The sequence below is a fragment of the Scomber scombrus genome, chromosome 16 (assembly GCF_963691925.1).
Source record: "Scomber scombrus chromosome 16, fScoSco1.1, whole genome shotgun sequence".
Classification (NCBI taxonomy): Eukaryota; Metazoa; Chordata; class Actinopteri; order Scombriformes; family Scombridae; genus Scomber; species Scomber scombrus.
This window is the reverse complement of record NC_084985.1, coordinates 18,580,683-18,601,250: the sequence shown is the minus strand read 5'-3', so window position 1 is coordinate 18,601,250 and position 20,568 is coordinate 18,580,683. Positions and strand designations below refer to the sequence as shown.

General features: G+C 41.3%; 3 protein-coding genes across 3 annotated transcripts; 2 read left to right on the top strand and 1 right to left on the bottom strand.

Moving 5' to 3' along the window:
- The first annotated feature begins 375 nt into the window (after positions 1-375).
- wu:fc38h03 (acetylcholinesterase collagenic tail peptide) lies at positions 376-6,680 on the top strand. The gene is given in 17 exon segments (XM_062436104.1): positions 376-481; positions 591-711; positions 713-920; positions 1,105-1,149; positions 1,297-1,323; positions 2,621-2,692; positions 2,826-2,888; positions 2,996-3,022; positions 3,212-3,256; positions 3,564-3,599; positions 3,683-3,763; positions 4,108-4,204; positions 4,310-4,449; positions 4,562-4,681; positions 4,949-5,078; positions 5,683-5,785; positions 6,611-6,680. Coding segments are annotated over 17 exon segments (1,491 nt in total).
- A 942-nt stretch (positions 6,681-7,622) lies between these two features.
- On the top strand, positions 7,623-11,612 carry LOC133996191 (peptidyl-prolyl cis-trans isomerase FKBP14-like). Its single transcript, XM_062435768.1, has 4 exons — positions 7,623-7,943; positions 8,762-8,913; positions 9,450-9,577; positions 10,302-11,612. The coding sequence occupies exons 1-4, from the start codon at positions 7,750-7,752 to the stop codon at positions 10,458-10,460; spliced, it is 633 nt and encodes a 210-aa protein (XP_062291752.1). The 5' UTR covers positions 7,623-7,749; the 3' UTR covers positions 10,461-11,612.
- Positions 11,613-12,441: 829 nt separating this feature from the next.
- wipf3 (WAS/WASL interacting protein family member 3) lies at positions 12,442-20,278 on the bottom strand. The gene is made up of 8 exons (XM_062436442.1): positions 20,173-20,278; positions 17,729-17,823; positions 16,263-16,395; positions 14,930-15,091; positions 14,065-14,781; positions 13,233-13,373; positions 12,833-12,934; positions 12,442-12,752 (listed from the first exon to the last, which is right to left on the bottom strand). Exons 2-8 carry the CDS (start codon positions 17,804-17,806, stop codon positions 12,712-12,714), a joined length of 1,374 nt encoding a protein of 457 aa, XP_062292426.1. The 5' UTR covers positions 17,807-17,823; positions 20,173-20,278; the 3' UTR covers positions 12,442-12,711.
- Positions 20,279-20,568: the final 290 nt, after the last annotated feature.

Below are 20,568 nucleotides of genomic sequence, written 5' to 3'. Positions count from 1 at the left end.
GTGTTGAGCTGCAACAAGTTTATTATGCTATGAGAGAGAGAGAGAGAGAGAGAGAGAGAGAGAGAAGAGAGAGAGAGAGAGAGAGAGAGAGAGAGAGAGAGAGAGAGAGAGAGAGAGAGAGAGAGAGAGAGAGAGAGAGAGAGAGAGAGAGAGAGAGAGAGAGAGAGAGAGAGAGAGAGAGAGAGAGAGAGAGAGAGAGAGAGAGAGGCTGTTGGAGACTGAGGTTCGGGAGTGATGAAACAGTGACACCCTTAAGAGGGAGTAAGGAGAAGTGACAGCTGCCAGTAACTGCATTAAGCTCCGGCAGCAGAAATACAGTGTGTGTGAGTGTGTGACAGCTTCTGTTGTGTGTTCTAGGGAAAGAGAACCAGCAGGATGGATATGCTCAAAATTGCAGTGTCCTTCCAAATTCTCCTGTGTCCTGCAGCATGGGCCCTGTCCCGTCACTCTTTCATGGACAGCATCCTCTCACCCCACTCAGGTAACCTATGCAGTTGTTTGTAAGACTAGAACAACAGGAGCACGTTTCATCATGCGCTTCATCATGGCAGACTGTTAGTGGTGTGTGCTGCTCTCTGTTTTCCTCTCAGCCCTCGGGTTGCCGGACGAGCCACTGAGGTTTGACCCCTGTTGTCTCATGTCACCGCCTCCCCCACCTCTCTTCCCCCCGCCGCCTCATCTTTGGAAGCAGAGCAACCCTGTAGGTGTCAGACACACATTGATACATGCAGGCATATAATTATGAAGCATAGTACACTGCTGCTTCAAAACCTGTACTCATGGCTCTTGTGTGTTTGAAGGATGGTATCAGCATGTCAGAGCCAAGTCTTATTGGAAAAGAACAGCAACAAATAGAAAAACCTGTGACGCCAGGGTGCTCACAAGGGCCTCCAGGACCTCCAGGACCCAGCGGCCCAGAGGTAAGGTCCCTGCTTCAAAACAATCCATTAACTGTTGTAGCCATTTTACGAGAGAAGATGGAAATATTGTTAAACAAGCGAGGAAATAAAACTAAATTACCTTTTTAGTATTGATCTATCTACAAATGTACCAAGCTCAATAGGGAATATGTGAGCTGTATATAAATGCGGTGTCATTTTTCAGGGTCACAGTGGATTACCTGGCATACGAGGACCAAAGGGGGAGAAGGTGAATGTTTTTGTGGTCTACTAGCTCACGTATTGAAATATGTCTCTAATGTATTTTGCTGTAGAAGTATTTGTGTGTGTGTCCTTGTGTTCCTCTCTGCTCTAACGAGCACTACATCTCCCTTGCCCCTCATTTGTCCTCCTGCAGGGAGAAATTGGACGTCCTGGGTCGAAGGTGAGTCGCTCCTCCCCTCCTGCATGTCATGCTCGTCTGTCTCCGGTCCATCTAGCATGTCCTTGGAATAATGGGATCTGGATTTCTCCATCTCTTTCTCTCCCTCTGTTGTCCCATCTATGCATCCTCAGTCTCCATGATGTGATTTGTCTATTGATGTGCCCAGAATATCCTCTGCAGCTGCTAAATGGGTCATGCCACATTAGTCTCGGAAGCCACTCTGAAAATGTAGCAAAGCTTGATCACATCCTTGGATGTCTCCCTTCATCCTCCCACTCCTCCTCTCTGTCATTCCCCTCTTTCCTTCCTTCCCCTCTGCTTCTTCCTCCACTCTCTCCTTGTTGCCTTGGCCTGGCTCCATTAGCCCTTGTACTGAACTCCAGTCCTGCTGATCCAGGCTCTTCTGCACTTTAATCTCCCTAAGTGCTTTCGCTCTTTATGATAAATCACTCCACACAGCAGCAGGTCCGCTGTGTCTCTACAGGCTGCTGTTTTAATGACAGGCAGCAAAAATGAGAGCACACTGCTAGCATGGCAGCCACTCTGGGATACTCGTCCAGGTGTCACAGAGATGTGAGGCTGTTGTGTAATAAACTGTATCTGGCTCACTTGCTTACAGGGCACTGGCGATAGAGCGAAATCAATTAAAGCTTTATTCTGGTCTACTAATTAGCAAATCTCAGTGGCATTCTTAAAGCTTTTAACACTAGGTTTTGTCCCTGTTTAACCCAGTCAGTCCCTGCTGAATTTAAGGCCTCCATTTCAGATAAACGGGGTAAGTGAAGAAGCATCATGATCAACATAAAAGTTGCAGATCATCGACAATAAAAAAGCTGAAATAAGTCAAAATTGAAGTAAATTAAAAATGCAAACATGATTTTATTTAAGAGAACTCACAAAGGTCAGACTGTTAACAGTTACACAAAACCTCACAAAGAAAACTCAAAGGCTTCAGAGAGAAAGCTGCAAAAACTGTAACTGAGTTTTCTCCAGTAACAAATTTGTGTCCTTACCGTTACTGGTTATCTGCAAATACAACAAATATTAGACTTATATTAGGCTTGCAGATTTATTGAGATTTCCTACTGTAGGTCCTGACACAACAAAGTAGTCCACTCGAGTCTTTCACAAAATACCTAATGCAGATTAAACTCAGCAAGTGAGTGATTGTGTCAGATTCAAATCATTTTAGCAGCATGTTTTATGATAACAGAGATGAAAATGCACTAAGGCATTAAGGCACATTTGACTAATATTTTTACTGACTGCTGAATGACTAACATTTGTGTTTCTTTAGGGTCGTACTGGAGCTCCAGGCCTTCCTGGGAAACAAGGACTTCCAGGATGGCCCGGTCCAGAGGGACCCAAGGTAAGTTTCATGGTGACATAATGCCTCCCTTCTTTCATGTTTTTTATAACCTACACAGTAATCATGTATTGTCAGAAATACAGTATATGACATATAGAGAGTCATATGAGTATGATTTTTTTTTTTAAATTAGGGTGAGAAGGGGGATCCAGGTCTGATGGGATTACCAGGACTTAGAGGACCACCAGGGACAAAGGTCAGTCACATCTTTACATCATACACACAATCTTACATGTTGGACATGTTGGATTGAATTGTGTTTGATTTCATCTGTTGTTAAACTTCTCTTCTGTTTTATGTCAGGGTTTGCCTGGATACAAAGGAGATAAGGTTAGTCACATTGTACCCGTTTGTCAGTGTTATACTATTAAAAGTCCAAATTAAATTCAACTGTCTGGGTTTACTAATACAGAATACATATCAGCTCTTTAAATCATGTGTTCTCCTTTTGAGAAAAAAAAACTGAAACCAAAAGGGAGGAAATTTATTGGTTTTTTGGCTTTGCGTTTTTGTTGAAAGGGAGCTCGTGGTGACTTTGGCATAAAAGGACCAAAAGGTGATAAGGTAGGTGGAGAAATGTCCTTTTTCCTTCATGTATGTTGGTTTACGGGCATCGCAACTCATGCTTCTTGATACTGGACCCAATAATTTGATGGGACAGTGAAATACTCAACACCTGCTTGTTCAACTATTGGTTGGAACCCAAAGTGGTTCATGACTTGTGCTACTTTCTTAGAGGTCTTAAAATGTCATGCTTTCTTACATGTTTTAATAAGACTTCTAACTCACTGCCAGATCAAATTAATGTTAAATAATTGTATGATTCCTGCTGAGGAAACTCACACCAAGTTCTCATTTTGTCTCTATTTAGGGTTCCATTGGTTTGCCTGGGATGCTTGGAGAGAAGGTAAGAATGACTAAGCAATGTGAACTGCAGAATTAAGCCACTTGATTTGATCTAATTATTCCTGAACTTTACTCCTCGTCCAGGGTGAGCAGGGACCAAAGGGAGAGCCAGGAGTCTCAGGAAAGAGAGGACCTACTGGGCGACCTGGGAAGAGAGGCAAACAGGTGAGGAAAAAAGAGACTGATGCCCAAGTGCACAAGATGGTGCCCTCTAAAATATGTATGTTTGTGTTTGATATGTAACAGACCTGGATATGGCACAGTTCACTTTCACACACCAGCATCATTTAACCCTCATGTGGAGCATCTCAGTGGCTAATTCAGTCACTCCAACTTAAGTTGCGACTCTAAGTTTAGACTTCCGCAGGGACTGTAGAGTCTTGGCATCTTCTCAACCTACACATTTGTATGCACACACACACATACATGTACACACACAGCTAGTGGCAGTGGCATGTAGGTCACTTTCAATGTGAGTGTATTTTCTAATATTGGCCTCGTTTGCACAGGGTATGAAGGGCCAGACAGGAGGCGCAGGAGTCATGGGCCCCCCAGGACCTGCTGGGCCAAACGGCCTGCCTGGACCACCTGGTCCACCTGCCTCTGGTAACACACACAATCAGTCTCTAATTACTGTTTGTATGCTTTAGGCATGTGTGTGTTTTTCATCAAACCCCCCTCCGCCCATTATATGGGTTGTGTTTCTTGCAGGTCGCTATGTAGTCGGGGAAAAGGGAGAGAAGGGTCTCCCAGGTCCACCAGGTCACTGTGACTGTGACACCTCTCTCGGAGCAAACAACGCTCCATTTGGAAGCTACACACAACGGGGTAGTCCTAATAAAGTCCCTGCAGTAAGACCCCATTCACATCAAAGTGCTTTCCTTCACAATATTAACATTCAAACTGAATATTTACCTATATTGAATCATCAGCTTTCATTATCATCTGTATGCATGTGTGCAGATATTTGTGGTAAATAGCGAAGAGGAGTTGACACGTCTACATCTCGACAACGCTATAGCATTCAGGAAGGATCAGAGGGCACTGTACTTCAGAGATAAAGATGGATGGAAACCCATACAGGTATATTTGGAGTGTTAAGTAATTGTTGAGAAAGGGTGAACTGCAGATGTTCAAACAGGAGCCAGTGAGCACATGATTGCATCTCAGCTAAAACTATACTACATTTAAGTGTCACTATAAGTAACTGGGTTAAATAAAACATTTCAGCCTAGTTTTAGCCGAGGTAACTTGGCCTATTTTCACCTGCAAAAACACAAAGCTGCTTCAAAAGACTTCTCAGAACCTGCAAATGTCAAGTCAGCGCTTGTTCTCTTACAACTCTTCTAGCCCTTCCAGCCGTTCCAGTCCACGGAGAAAGTCCAGGATAGAGTTGGCATGTGTGGGGACGGAAAGGTGCAGGCCCAGTACGGAGAGGAGTGTGATGACGGAAACCAGATTGTCACTGATGCTTGTCTCAGTGAGTTACATGCCTCTCAAGTTCACTTGCACATACGGCCAGTAAAGTAAGAGTTAAAGAAAAGGAATGACCTACAGACAGCTATGCTAATAACCCAAGTAACTGTTGTCATTGAAAACAATTTCCAATTATATATGAAGTTACTTTTTGTATTTAAAGCACATCTTCCTCAGACAAACTTTTTACCACACTCTTTAGATCAAAATCCTATTAATCTACAAATGCAGAACTGTTCTTCAAGTACTAAGTAGGTCAGGCTTTTTGCTGCACCAACACCACCATGCCGCCATAAACCCAGCTGCTTCTGGGATGTCCTGCAGAGCATAGCCTGAGCCCACATGGCAGATATTTAAAGAAGTACACACTGTGAAACCTTTCCTTGATCTTTCATTAATCTCAACCTCTTTTTTCTCCTGCCATCCCCTCACTACTCTTACTGTCTGCTTCTCCGTTCAATTAAATTATCGGGAAAATGCTGTATTGGCACGCAAGAGTGCCAAAGAAATTAGTTACGTCTTCTTTTTTCCCTTCCCTCCCTTGCTCTACTCTATCCCTCCCACTATTTTTTGTTGTTTCTTTAATGTCTTTCTTTTCATTACTTCAGATTGCAAGTGGGCCTACTGTGGAGATGGCTACCGACATGAAGGCATGGAGGAGTGTGATGGAAAAGATTTTGGTTATCAGACGTGCAAATCCTATCTTCCTGGGTATGTTCGCTGCCAGCATTCAGTCCACTTATTTATGTGCATTCAGTTGCTATTATGAGCCAACATTTCACAGAGGTCCTCTGTGCCAGGATAACACAATGCAGTTCCTTCTGCAGGTATGATTAATCTTGGGATTGTGTAGGTCACTCGAATGAACTGCTGTACTTTTTTGCTGTGTTTATAAACCAATCCTGATGGTATATTTGTAGAAGGATGTTTAAAGCTTCTTAAATCACACAACTCTGTGTGCTTTTATGCATTCATGCTGAATAGTTAGATAGTTAAGTACATATTCCCTTTCTTGAGAGTTTGATGAGAGGATCAGTATCACTATCATATCTGTTAGATAAATATTTGGTGGTGCCAGGAGATGCTAAGCTTAGCATAAATACTGTAAGCAGGGGAAAAAAAACTAGCTGTCCAAGTAGCTGTCCAAAAGTAAACATAATTCTACTTACTAGCCCCTCTAAAGTGTTTTATCCTTATAAATGACAAAGCTTCTTGGGACTCACTGGCCGAGCCATAAATAGTTCCAGCAAATAAAACCACAACTTGCTTTGCTTTTACTTATTTAACAAACAAGTTTGCTGCTTCCAGTTTTTATGCTAAGCTAACCTAATTGCCTCTCAGCTCTAGTCTCCATACTTACCACACAGACATAAAAGTCTATGAATCTAACTCTCAACAAGAAAGCAAATACAAATATTTCCTCAAAATGTTGAACTATTCCTTAAAAATAATAAAACCACGTGAATTTAGGTGGTGAGTTAAGTATACACATATCAGTGAGTTGCACTCATAAATAATGTTCTGTGTCTTCCGCAGATCCTTCGGGCAGCTCAGATGCACTGATTCTTGCCTCATTGACTCTACTGGCTGCAAGTACTTCACCTGAACTGGAAATGTTTGAAAAATGGCCACATTGCAACTTTGCAGCCTGTCTTTACGATTACAGGGCTTATACTTCAGATTCCCCCTGAGGTCTTGCCCTCTCCACCCCCGCCCTAAAAAACTAACTGATGGACTGAGAGAGTACTAAGGGGAAGCGCTTGTGTCTGCTCTGAGCCAAGAAAAGTTGCAGGAGTCAGCTTTGAATCAACTGTCCCCCCTGGAGGTTTAAATCTTTTATGGGCCTCAGGGAGCAGCTCCTTGCGACTGTCACACCATCGGCTGTAGCACTGTTATGAACATTGGTGATGGTGGGGAACTGTTTAACGATTTAATGATTGTATCATATAAAGTAGTTACAATGTGTATGACTTGCTGACTGTTAATGCAGAAATAAGCTGAACTTCTTCTAATGAGAAAAAGGAAAAAAGAGCCTTTTCCGAAGAGGCAATAATTCTATATGTACTGTAGTAAGCAATTCAGGGGTGTGTAAATGTTTTTATTCCAGTGCAATGCATTACAAAACATATATTTATGAAGTACAATGCTGTGTTATTGCATGTAAATGTGTTCCGGTGCACAGTGGACTGCTTTAACCAGTGCTGTAGATGTACCAGTCAAAGTGTGGACCTTTTGAAGTGAATGTTAAAATACCCGACAGAAAGAAAATGAATGTCATACTGCACCAGGAGCCAAAAAAGAATATGTGATTATTGTAGCAGCATGAAGAAACTGCTCCGTCACTTCAAACAGGATCGAAACTAAATCAGAAAATATATAACCTGCCTGCATGATTGTAAATTTCATAAAACACTGTAGATTAATAAAGATTATACAGTTCTGAGTTCATTCAAAGTTTCTTTTTTTTAAAGGGGGATTGTGTGGGTGGGGTTTATGGCAAGAGCAGCCAATCAGAGGAAGACTTCCTGCAACAACATGCATGATGAAACGTCCCTGCCACGTACGAAGGAGAGCAACTGCACGCCTTGTTGCTGTTTCTGCACATTTGTTACAAACTTTTTCTAGCTGTCTGCTCGTCCTGCTGTTTCTCCGGAGGTTTGAGTGTGTCGGTCGGTATGCTGCTGAGTGTGCTGAGCTGCCTCTGCTCCTACCTGCTGCTGTCTGTCAGCGGGGGGAAGGTGCCTGAGGCTGAGGTGCAGATTGAAGTTATGCACAGACCTTTTCTCTGTCACCGAAAATCCAAGTATGGAGACATCCTGCTGGTGCATCATGAGGGATACTTAGAGAATGGGACCATGTTTCACACCACGTATGTCTGACACAGTATTTTAAATTAATGCGTTTTTCAGGTAAGATAGTAGAAGTTAATTTCTCACTCAACACGCAACTTTTTTAAAGGGCCAGTTCACCCAAATTAGAAGAGGACGTATTCCCTCTCATTCCTCTAGTGTTATCCATCTATGTGGATATCTTTGCTATTATGTGATGAGGGTTTGAGATCTATCTCTTAGAATTTGAATTTTAACATTTTTTAACTACGTTTTCCAGACGTCAGATGTATATTTTTACCCAAAAAACATCTCCTCCATTTTACTGGGGGCCACAGATGTCTATTTGTTATTTGATATGTATGCATGAGACCTGCAATGATTAGATGATTGATCAGTTGCCAACTATTTTGATACGACAAGATAAACAGAATTACATTACGTAAAAATGTCAGAGACAAAAGTTATATATGAAAATGTTAGCACATAAAGCTGAGACTAGCCGTATGGCTTAAAGGGTAAGTGAGAAAACCTCTTTTTTTGTAAGTTAGTTGAACTGAGCCTTTAATTTCTGAGTTTAACATCAGTATTGTCAGAAAATTCTTGCTATGAATTCTTGACTTTTCTTCTCATTTCATCTCAAAATTGTGTTTTTTAGTATTATAATATCCATGACAACAAGAAATGCAAAGTTTTTTAAAAATGTAAAATATTTTTGACACCATAATGTTAACAATAATTAATAATGATTACATACTATTTGCATTGCAAAGTGTTGAAACAGCCAGCAGAGGTTTTGCAGTGTTTCCTTTTCCATCCCTGTAACCCTTCACTCTTTCTACATCTATCCATCTACCAGTCGAACGCATGGTGACAAGGATGCGGTGTGGTTCACACTTGGCATCAAGGAAGTGATGAGAGGCTGGGATAAAGGCCTGAAGGATATGTGCTCTGGAGAGAAGAGGAAACTCATCGTACCTCCAGCCCTGGCCTATGGGAAAGAAGGGAAAGGTACTTCTTTTTTCTTTTTCTTTTTTTTTTTTTACACATGCATGTACAACAAAGGTCACTATATCCTGTGCTAAAGATGCATGATACTGTCTTCTTATAAAAGCAAGTGGTTTTACAAACTGTTGTTATTTATATTGTGCATGTTTGTATGTTAAACTGCATTGTTTGAATGGCTCTTTAGGACACCTGCAGTGAATGAACGTGTCATTCAGTAATACTAGTCCACTTTATGTCAACATGGAGCATGTGAACAATACTAAGCTTCATCCTGGTAAGCAGACACCACTCTGATCAGTAACATCTAACCCTCCTGCACCTTACTAACATTTGCCATGACAACAAAAACATGAATGACTTGATATGACTAGTAATGTAGTTTTTTTCTCTTAATACTCACAAAATGCTTTCTAACTTATTCACTCACAGAGGTACCAGCATTCCTGCAGCACTAACCAAGCCAACTGTTTGTCCATATTGAAGCACTTACAGAAACTTGTAAAAACCTCAGGTGATATCAGGTCTTCTGTCATGGTCAGGTAAGATCCCTCCTGAGAGCACCCTGACCTTCATCATCGAGGTGCTTGAGATCAGAAATGGGCCACGGTCGCATGAGTCCTTCCAGGAGATGGACCTCAATGATGACTGGAAGCTCTCCTGGAATGAGGTGCAGACAAGGACTGTATTGTGATTTATTTAGCAAAGCACTTTCTTTATTCTTTAGTTGAATCCCCATTAGCTTGCACAAAGTGGTTGTAGTCTTGCTGGGGCCCATACAACAAAAGCAAGAAAAAACAAGAAAAAGGTAAACAAGCTTTTCATAAAGATCAGAAAATAAGTGAAATTAAAACTGCAAGAAAAATATTTAATTGTAGGTGAACAGACCAATCACAGAGCCCATCAGACTGTCAGACATCAAAATCAGTTCATAACAAGTAAATCACAGTGTGAGAAGAAATTACGAAGATGCAGAAGCACATTAATTAACAGTATTGATATTCTGATGGTACAAATACTGTGGTGATGTAATTTTATGTAAAATGATGTAATCTTTTTACATGGTTGTTAAAAATGAACAATATGAGCTTTATTGAAATCTGTGTAGCCGAGGATTAAAGTTATTGTATAGCTTGCATGTTATACTGCAGGTATATTATTTTAATTGAAGATATGATATAGTTATATTAAGGGATTTACACTATAATTTGGCCCAAATTGTAACCAGAGGCCATTTCCATTTAGTGTCTCATTTTTTACTTTCTGTATCATGTAAAGGAGGAAACTAGACTCTGTTTCTCATTATTTATCATGTCTTTGTTGCTTCAGTCAGTGTTTTCTTTCTTCAGCCACTCTCAGTCCCACTCATTTATTTCCTGCTCTCTCCCTGCCAGGTGAAAGAATACCTGAGGAAGGAGTTTGAGCGTCACGGCTACCCTCCCAACGACACACTGCATGAGAACATGGTGAAAGATATTTTCGCCAAAGAAGACGAGAACAAAGATGGCGTCATATCCTCCAGAGAGTTTACTTACAAACACGATGAACTTTAAAGCCACTTCCTGTGCTGCTTCTCACTCACTCATCCACTGTCTTCCAGTTTTCATTGATGTGTGGTGGAAATACTTTATAGTGAGGATTCTCTCAGGTAACATATTTCACTTTTACAGAAGAATTGTGTTTGTGTGGTGAATGACTCTCGAACCCATCCTCTGTGAAGATTTACGTGGTGGGCTTTGAGCCAAATTTTGTTTCTGGTATTTTTCTAGTGATACTTAACTTTGGCAGATATTTGCATTTATGTGTCTACTTCTGCAGGAGATTATGAATGGCAAGCTGCCAATTTTGCCCCTTTTGGGACCACAATCAGCTCAACATTTCTGACTTCAGACATTTAAAAACCTTATAGCACTTTTACATTTAGAAGAATTGGACCACGATACTATAACTTCCCAAGAACATAATGGCAAAGGAGTGAATGCTTGTACTGACAGCACATCATTTTGGCAGGTAACATAAGATGATAATTGTTTCTAAATTTGGAGGTGGAATTCCCCTTAGGTGAAATTCAGTGTTCATTTCCTTTACAAAATGTTTCATTTTTATAGGTGTGTTTGGAGAGAAAGAGAGTACCTCATGGCAGACGTGATGACTTGTTATTGGAAAAGCAGGTGTAATTAATAACATAAAATCCTAGCTCCATTTAAGTGCTCCCAGTAGGAAACTGAGGCTGTTATTAATGTTATTAGTGACACCTGTGTTTGACAAGTCAAACTAACTGTGAGAAAGATGCATTGCACACACATGCACTGAAATCTGTGCTGAAATGTATTGTTCAGCTCTATCCCACTACATCAAGTGCAGTTTTATTCTATTCTAACAAAGATCCTAACATTGAGTTTATAGTTGGTCTTCTTTGTGTTAATAATGAACAATTCTAGCTACAAAATATAATCCAGAGAAAAATCATCAAAAAAAACAAAGGAGATTAATGTATCTGTGAATTTTTAAACAATGTACTAATGGCTGTTTTCAGATATTGCACACAAGTCTTAAACCAATGTTCTGTAGCTTCGGGGTGGATTTCTATCATATAAAGACTCAACTCAGTTAGCACATGATTGCTCTTTTCAGGACAGATTTGTATATTCATTTCAATCTTCAAATCAATGTGATCAATAAAGTGAATACATCGACTTTTTAAAAACAAACTCAATACTGTGTTTTATTTGGTGGTAGCACCTTGCAATATTTTACAAATTTAACCAGCAGGTGGCACTGTCTTCACATGTGTTAGGAGAAAGGAAACAGTATACCTCATTAATTTTCAATTCTGAAGACAGAGATGCTTTCCCATAATCTTCACAATGTCAGTGATCTTTATGTTGCATTTTATGTTACACTTTTATAGATTTATTTGATAATATTTTATAAAAACAATCACATAAACACAAAAGAGCACAACAGTATGTGTACAGATTCATGAAACCCTGAGGGCTGTATACCTTGCTGTTTAAGCCAATACTTAAAAGTACACTGTTTCAAATTTTGTCCGGCTTGAATGCTTACTTGTTGCAAACCAGCCAAACAACAACATCTCCTGCCAGTGTTGGCTATATGGAATTCCCAAAAGAGAGGAAAACAGATACAACTTCTTGCAAGAATTGTTCCGCTCGAGCACCGAAACATGAATTTAAAAAAAGTAGCACTATCGGAAAATGTCAAACATTTATACAAGTGGTTAAACAGTATCTTCTTGTTTGGGAGTGGAACACTGCTTTACAAGCATTAATCTGTGTGTTTAAAAATGTTTGAGTTACATCCAGACTTTAAAAGTTGTACTATATAGCATACATCATGATAAAAATCTATTTTCTTCTATACTATATGGAAATACTCAATTGCTTAAACTGTTACAAACTGCGTCAAGAGTCATTTTAAGTATAGCTACTGGAGGACACTGTCCCTGCAGTGTGAATGTGTGTGTATGTGTGTGTGTGTGTGTGTGTGTGTGTGTGTGTGTGTGTAGAGACTGTATGTAGCTCACGAGTAGGGAGAGCCCTCCTCTCACACACATTCAAAACATTCCACACTGGAAACGGTCAGAGGTCACGTAGTCAGAATACGACGGGACACAGTTTGACTCACATGCACACACCAGCACACACCAACACACACACATAGAGTCTGCATCCAAACTAAACAAAGTCCTTGGCTGTCGTCTTATTGTCATCCAGGAGAGGAGTAGGAGGAAGATTGAAGTCCTTTATGCGCGTGGGATGAGGAACAGGGCGAGGCTTTAACTCATCTGAGGTGTGTCCTTATCCCAGGTGGTTTGGGGTTCACTGTAATAAGACAGAGGAAAAATGAAGAAAAGGACATCACGGCAGAGACTTGGGCACTATTGAGTGTACTGAACTGCTACCGCTGTTTTCTTTGCTGGGGTAGATCCGAGGGAAAGGCTTGAATTCATCGGGAGGTGGTAAGTCTTCTACAGGGTGGAACTGGAACTTGGATTCAAAGTCATCTGCAAGGTTAGAGCAAAGATGCAATTAGAGGCTGACATTTTGTCCTCATTTTTAAATGCTGAATGCTACTTTAGCTCTTCCTCTCCACTCCAGCTAGACAACTTTCATCAAGGGCCCAAAACTGTCTCTTCAGGAGATAGCTCGTGGCTTTCTTTACATCACTCTCTTAAAATTAAGAAAACTAATATTTTTCTCTACTCTTTTCCTTCACTCTTACAAGCATATTCTACCATCACAGGGGTATTGGGCATTTAATCTGAATAACTACATTTTTATACAGTAAAATGCCAATCTCACCCAGACTGTGCAGGTGTCCATTCCTGAGACTGGATGGGAAAAGCGGAGGAGGTGGTGGAGGGGGAGGAATGCGAATGGTGGTCAGCTCAGTGGTGGGTGAACGTGCTGGAGGAGCTGGAGGAGGAGCCAGACGACCCACACCTGTTAACAAGGGAGACAAGACGACCCGTTATATGAGTCACCCGTTATATGATCTTTAACATGAAAAATACATCTAAATCTGATATGCTGTTCTCTAATCCCAATCCCAACTGAGACTGCCAAACCACACTCACACTCTTTTCTTTATCTGACAAAAAGAGTTGTTATGAATGTTGCTAAAAAAGTAGAAGGTTTCACAACACGCATGCTTTCTTTAATGACAGGCTGCAGCAGATGTCACAGTTTCAAACCACTACTTGGTTCAGTCACATAAAAGACGCAGAGCTAGCAATTACTACATATCTTTCTACTACTGTTTTTTTCTTTGTTTACATAGTATTTCATGTGTATTATGTGTGGCTTTTTTTCATTAAATTATCTATAATTAGTAAAGTAAGAAAATATGATTATATCGTGCCATAAACAAACCATGATAGTTGTACATTTTTACATGTTTTGTATGTTTACAATAGATTCTTTAAAATGATGCTGTTGTTTGAAACTCTCAGATGAAAAATCGTCAACTATTGTTTTGAAGTGAGCTGTCTCTCTCTTCTTTTGTACTTTTGATGTCATTCCTGTCTCCATCTTACTGCTGACGGCTGTGCATAGTGTTTGAAGGTATCTCTTTTTATCGCTATGAATAATGCAGATTGATGAAATAAGAGAAACAGCTTTGGTGTTCACCTACCTGCGCTTCTGGGCACAGCAGGTGGCCGTCGGGTGGGGGCGTTGCATGGGTATGAGGGTGGTAGAAAATGCATGGTCGGGGAAGGCACTGGGGCTAATTTGGGCGGTGGAAGGGGGAGGGTGCTTGGGCAGCTGGGGGTGAAGGAGGAAGGTAGAGGGGGAGGAGGAGGTGGGGGAGGAGGTCCCATAGGGCTGTCCCGCAGGATGGGGAACCTAGACGGTTCAGAATGAGCAGGGGACGGGGGTGTAGGGTAGAAGCAACCCGAGGAGCGGTCCCCTGAGACTGCGGAGGGAGATATGTAGGGTGGAGGAGGAGGAGGAGGAGGAGTAGAGGGCTGGGAGATGTAGGTGTGGTGGGAGTGCTGGATGGGGAGCCAGGTGGGCTTCGTGACTGTGGATGGAGGGGGAGGAGGAGGGCAGGAAGGGAGAGGTGGAGGCTTGTTGGCAGGCCGGTCCTGGAAGGCTTGAGGCGGGGGAGGTGGCGGAGGAGCAGAGGGAGGGACAGGTGGAGGTGGAGGGGGAGGGGAAGCAGGGAGAGGAGGAGGGTGCCTGCTGCTGTGAGAAGGGGAGGGAGGGGCAGAGGACGAGGGAGCAAGTGGACGGTAGGCGGCGCTTTCTCGCTCCATCGTCCTGTGAGGCTCATAGGTGCTGCTCGAGTCTGCTGGTGCAGGCGGGTTCCACTGCGGCTTCATGGAGGCTGAGGAGCTTGAACGTGACACTTCAATTCACGCACACACACACACACACACACACACACACACACACACACACACACACACACACAAGAGAAGAGAGAAATTCAGAAAAGACCACAAAATATGTCAAAAATACAGAGATCTAGTGAGATCAAGACATTTTCTACCAACCTGGAGTCTTGCCTGCTAAGTCTCTTTGACCTATAGGCCTCAGAGTGGGAAACCCTCCAGCAAAGAGCCCACCTAAAGAGGGCCCCGCGGGTGCCATCCCTCCTGATGAACCCTGAGAAGCACCAACACTGCTGGACACATCTCCAGTGCTAGCCTTGACATCTGGGGAACAACACACATACACACACATCACATGTGAGCATTCATTTCATGAATGTCAGTGGCTGTTTAGTCAAAATGACAAAGTCAGGTGTTAGCTTTCATTTTCGTGAGAATGTTGTTCTTGAAAGGCTTCAGGTGGGATCATGAATACATTTTGCACCACCCAAATGACCTGATCTCCCTGAGGGCCAACTTAACATTTCATGAAAGAAAGCCGACTATTCCAACCAGTATGGCTCCATACATGTAACTGACATCGCCACTTATAACTATAACTATAACTGCTATATACTGGCCAATGGACTCATTGCATACTGTTCAATTCAGATATTTCACGTGTTACATAAAACAGTGGAACATAATGAGTTCAATGACACATTTTAAATGTGAAGAATGCAACAGTATTAACATATGGTAAATATGGATCAAAATCTGAAAAAAGTATGTATCAGCTACACACAAATCTTTTTAACAAGTTGAAATATTTCAATTTGGGCATTTTCTGGGTCACGTTAGGAGAAGTCATTAAATCTTAGCTAAAATGAAAAAGTATTTAAGGTGTTTTTACTGCTCTTAAATGTAAAAATGGGTCAAATATGACATTATGAAAGGGTTAATTCTTGACTAATTGAGCATACAACAGAACCTTTTATCATAACAGACACTATGGTATGATGTGAATGTTTGTGACTGAATACATGTTAAATCAATTTTTTTTAAAGTTTTTTGTATACTTGTATACTTTTCCAGTCTTTTCTGTTACCATAGAGTGTAGTACAGATATAATGTGTGTCTTGTCTATTGTGTTTCCCACCATATACAGTGGTTTCCTATAGTGTCTGCATCCTTATCTGCTATAGGGAATTCCTTCCTGAAGTGTGCTCTCAGTGTGTGAGTGTGTGTCTATGCTCAAATATAGCTCAGAGAAAAACAACTTACCCCCAGTGAATTATAACTAAAGTCTGTCTCTTCCCTCCTGTTTTTCTCCCTCTTCCCTCACTTTCTTTCATCTCTTATCTCTTCTCCTCCTGCATCTCAACATACAAATACACATTGTTGAATCTCCCATCCCATATTCTTCACTCTGAGAATGACTGGATGGTTTGTCTTAACGTAGATTGAGTGTGTCTGTGTCTGTGTGCTTGTAGGGTGGTCAAGTTATTCTTCTTACTATCGACAGCAGGGGCACTGCGGTCGTTGACTTGTGCGACTTTCTTGAGCCTGGCTCCTTTCTGGATGTCGGCCAGCAGGGCATTTCTTCCAGCTCCTCCTCCACCAGACTGCTTAGGAGGATCCAACGGACACTGCCGCATAAAAGAGACAATACAGCCATTTTAAAAAGCTTTGACCACATTTTTTCACATATAATATATGTAATGTATATCTAATCTTGACTCTCCACCACAGCACAATCATTACCCCTCATATTCAGTTTTAAAAAACATGATATAAAAATGAATCACCAACTGTTTTGATAATAAATAACAAAAATGCATTTATTTAATTGCATTTGCTGACATGCTGCTTTTCTTCATGTTATATCACTGTAAATTGAATACTTTTGAGTTTGGTTGAGTTGGTCAGACAAATCAAGCTGTTTGACATTGTGCTGCTAAAAATGACAGAGTCAATACAGCACCAAAGCAATAATGGAATAACTTTACCCAGTACTCAAGAGTAGAAAACCCATTACTGTTATTTTTCATATGATCTCAAGGGCACTTTTTCATAGAGCAGGTCTACACTGTACTCTTTAATTTACATAGACCCAACATTCTCCCATGAGCAAGCACTTTATGACAATGGAAGGGAAACATTTTTAACGGGAAGAAACCTCAAGCACAACTGGGCTCTGCTGGGTTATTTGCCCAAACTAAAATCATGGTGTTGTTGTGAACTGCTATAATCTAGTACAGCTATTTTAAAACGTATGCATCACTATTGTCAATGATTCATTGTCTCTGACTCAAACTGGGTCCATTTCCAACACACTGAGTCTTATTTAGCATGTGATTATTTTTCAATATTTTCTGACATTTTACAGGGTGAACAATTAAGTGATTCATTTAAAAAATCTACATTAATTGTTCATGAAAATAATCCTCAGTTGCTGCCCTAAAACGGCCAATGGATAGGGGGCAAAGAAAGGGAGGCAAGGGCAAGAGAAAAAGAAGGTTAGAATATGCCCTTTACTTACATAGACAAATTCACAGCTCATTGTTTAACTCACATACCCAATTTGAAGAAGGGCTATGACTTTAGAAACTAGTTAACTCTGCAGCATGGCAGCGGCAACTCATTTAACATGAGGACACTGAGAGACTGCAGTGGAAACATAACACTCTTCTGCCACTGAGAGTCTGCTGGCTGCCCTACTGTATGTGTGTGTGTCAGTGTGTGTCAGTGTGTGTCAGTGTGTGTGTGTGTGTGTGTGTGTGTGTGTGTGTGTGTGTGTGTGTGTGTGTGTGTGTGTGTGTGTGTGTGTGTGTGTGTGTGTGTGTTGAGTGTACTACCTCGATCAATAATGCAAACAGCCGCTAGGTGTTTGGTTGATGGTCAGTGAGAAGGACACGAGCCAGTGTTTACAATTGCGTGAGAGAGAGTTGGAGGCAGAGAAAAGCACATAGTCTTTGGTACCTGTGGCAGGGCAGAGCTGGGCGGTGGTGGTGGAGGGGGTGCCAGTGGAGGCGGAGGGGGAGGAGGTGGAACTGGCATGCCTAGGTCTCAGATACCTGTAGGAGACAATGCATACACTATAACATAGTCGCCATCATTTTCTCACACTGCAGCCACTGACAAACTTCTAGCTGTCTTTACTCCTCCATGTTAGAAGCTGCTACTGTTTAAAGGCCCACATTCTATGACCTCTTCCCCCTCTTCCCTGAACAGGAAGAGCTTTCACCACCATGCAGCGCAAAACAGGAAACAGCGAGCACTCCATCCTCTCCAGAGAAATTCGACACACATCCCCCCACCCTCTGTCCTCCTCGTCTTCCCACAATGCCCTGTGGTGGGGACTTGGGAGAAGAACAATAGTGAGTGTTGTGCGAAAAGTAATAGACCCCTACCCTTTAGCCCCCTCAATCACCAAAGGCCTTCGTTGAAGTTAACGTCTTAACTGGATGAAAAACACATTAAGGAAACTCCACAGGAAAATTCTACAGTGCAAACACATTGTTCTGTTTTCTCAGATTACACTGAACATATAATAGTTACATGTTGTGGTGCTGTCGTCAACAGCAAGTATCAGTAAGTCAGCAAGTACTCAAAATAATAACAAAGTAAAAAACCACCAGTGTCCACTAACAATTTGCCAAGAACAGCTCATTTCCAGGATTATGTCACCATGCTTCAATTTCCGTCATTGTTGTCAGCAACTTGGCTGATAAATGATCCACAGCAACAGTCACTCAGACCTCCACCCAACTTCTTGACATCATAAATTCTTAAGGAGCTGTCTTCCATGTCTGTGAAGGACTGAAAACAGCCTGAGGTTTGTGCACATTCAGTCCTCTGTGGAATTTCCACATGCTCCTCCTTAGCAATTTAATAAAACACAGAACAGAACCTGTTTTTGTTGAATCTCTATGTAACTCATGCTTTATGCTTCCCGTCCCTGCAGCTGGCAGACTGTCCTGCATGGCTATTTCTATCTTTATATCTGTGTCAAGCGTCTCTGTGACACTGCCAGTCTAAGTCTTTAAAGGGGGCACTGGTTAGCTGAGCTCACACAGAACAGGTGGGACACAAAGCGGAAATGCACCTCTTGCACCAGTTGCTTGTTCTCCTTTGACCTGTAGAACATTGTTGTTCCTCCTGAGGAAGAGAAGATCTGACATGACACAGACAAGCAGCTGGAACCAGCAGCTGCTGCAGCCGGAACAAGTGATTCACACACTTTTTATATCAAAGAGATACACAAACATTTCATGAGACCAAAGACCCCTGGTTGAGGCTGTATTCTTATTGGAGGTTCTGTGATTTGGGGATACTGTAACTTTATGAATCAGTGGACTGGGTGTAACGTTTAATGCACATTATTCTATTCTGGAGACGCCAGGCCCTCTTCAGCAACTCAAAAGTCATAACGTCATTTTACGACCTTAATATTTCATGACTTTTCCTAATTTTATGAGAATTACTTCTAAACATGACATTCATAAAATAAACTGTTAACATGTTGCGAACATCTGCTACCTCAGTTTGGGATCTCATAGACCCCAGCTGTACATGGTACATTAATAAATGCAACCGATTTTTATATGCTCTATAAATCACTTTCTGGTGTTGTGCTTTTGAAGCATTATTACACCTCCCAAATATGTCTATTCCAATATCTGTTGTTGGAGTTTGACAGTATAACATAATATGTATAACCTCTGAGCCCAAACATTATAAGTAACCTAACTATGTATACCATACATTTCTTTGTCAGTTTTATCAATACAGGGGTTTTCATGCATGTCATATGCAACATTAAATAATTCGTTATTTGGTATAATAATGCTTTATGTCCATTTTCATATTTTGTCATATTCTTCAAATGTGCATGTTCAGCTTAAAGCGAATAAAAAATGTAAACATTGGTTGATACAGTTATTACTAATATTTTTTACACCAGTGGGGTCTGACTGAGGGACCCCAAACACTGAAGAAGTAAAGTCAATGCCAACAAAAAACAAAACAAAGCATATGTTTCCTTGTTAATATGCACAAAACGATTATGTTATTCTCCTGGCATGACTGTTTGTTTGATTCTACAATGAAAGGCCAGAAATGATATATTATATGTATGTATGTATGTAGTCCTTTAAAGTATAAGGGGGCAAAACTCCACCTTGATACCTATCCACTGTAATAGACATGCTATGAAACAAGACCCAGACCCAGGTACATTTGATGAGCCATGGTGCTCGACAAACACAACTCGCTGTAATCAGTTCTCGTTGAAGGCTGTCTTATCTTTACACATTTCATGGCACACTTTTGTAAGAATAAGAACAAACACCTGTCACATACATGTGTCCATGAATTAAATGACAAAGAAAAGTAGTGAATTAGCCCATAGTAGTTTGTCTTACCTTCAGAAAGTAAGTCAATATCCACCTGTTTGCAGGGAAAGCTTCAGTGAGAAGAAGCGCAGCAATCTGGACTCATAGTGCGCTCCTCTCAGCGCAGCAAGTTATTTTTAGTTAAATGGGGACACCACTTCAATACTTAAACACTGAGCTCCTGTAAACATTTTCAGTGAGTTTCAGAGAATTTCACTTCACATTTGTGTCGATACTGAAGAGGCTGCAAACATGCAACTATGATCTCTTACACAATGGTCTCTTTATGGCTCTGGCTGTTTATTCCCCTGCGAGCGCACTGCTGGAGGCGAGCAGCTCGAGGCCACACCTTTACAGCCCCACACTCAACCCAGGACCAATGGAGAGAGAGAGTGGGAGGACGCTTGGCTCTTCATCAATTCATCT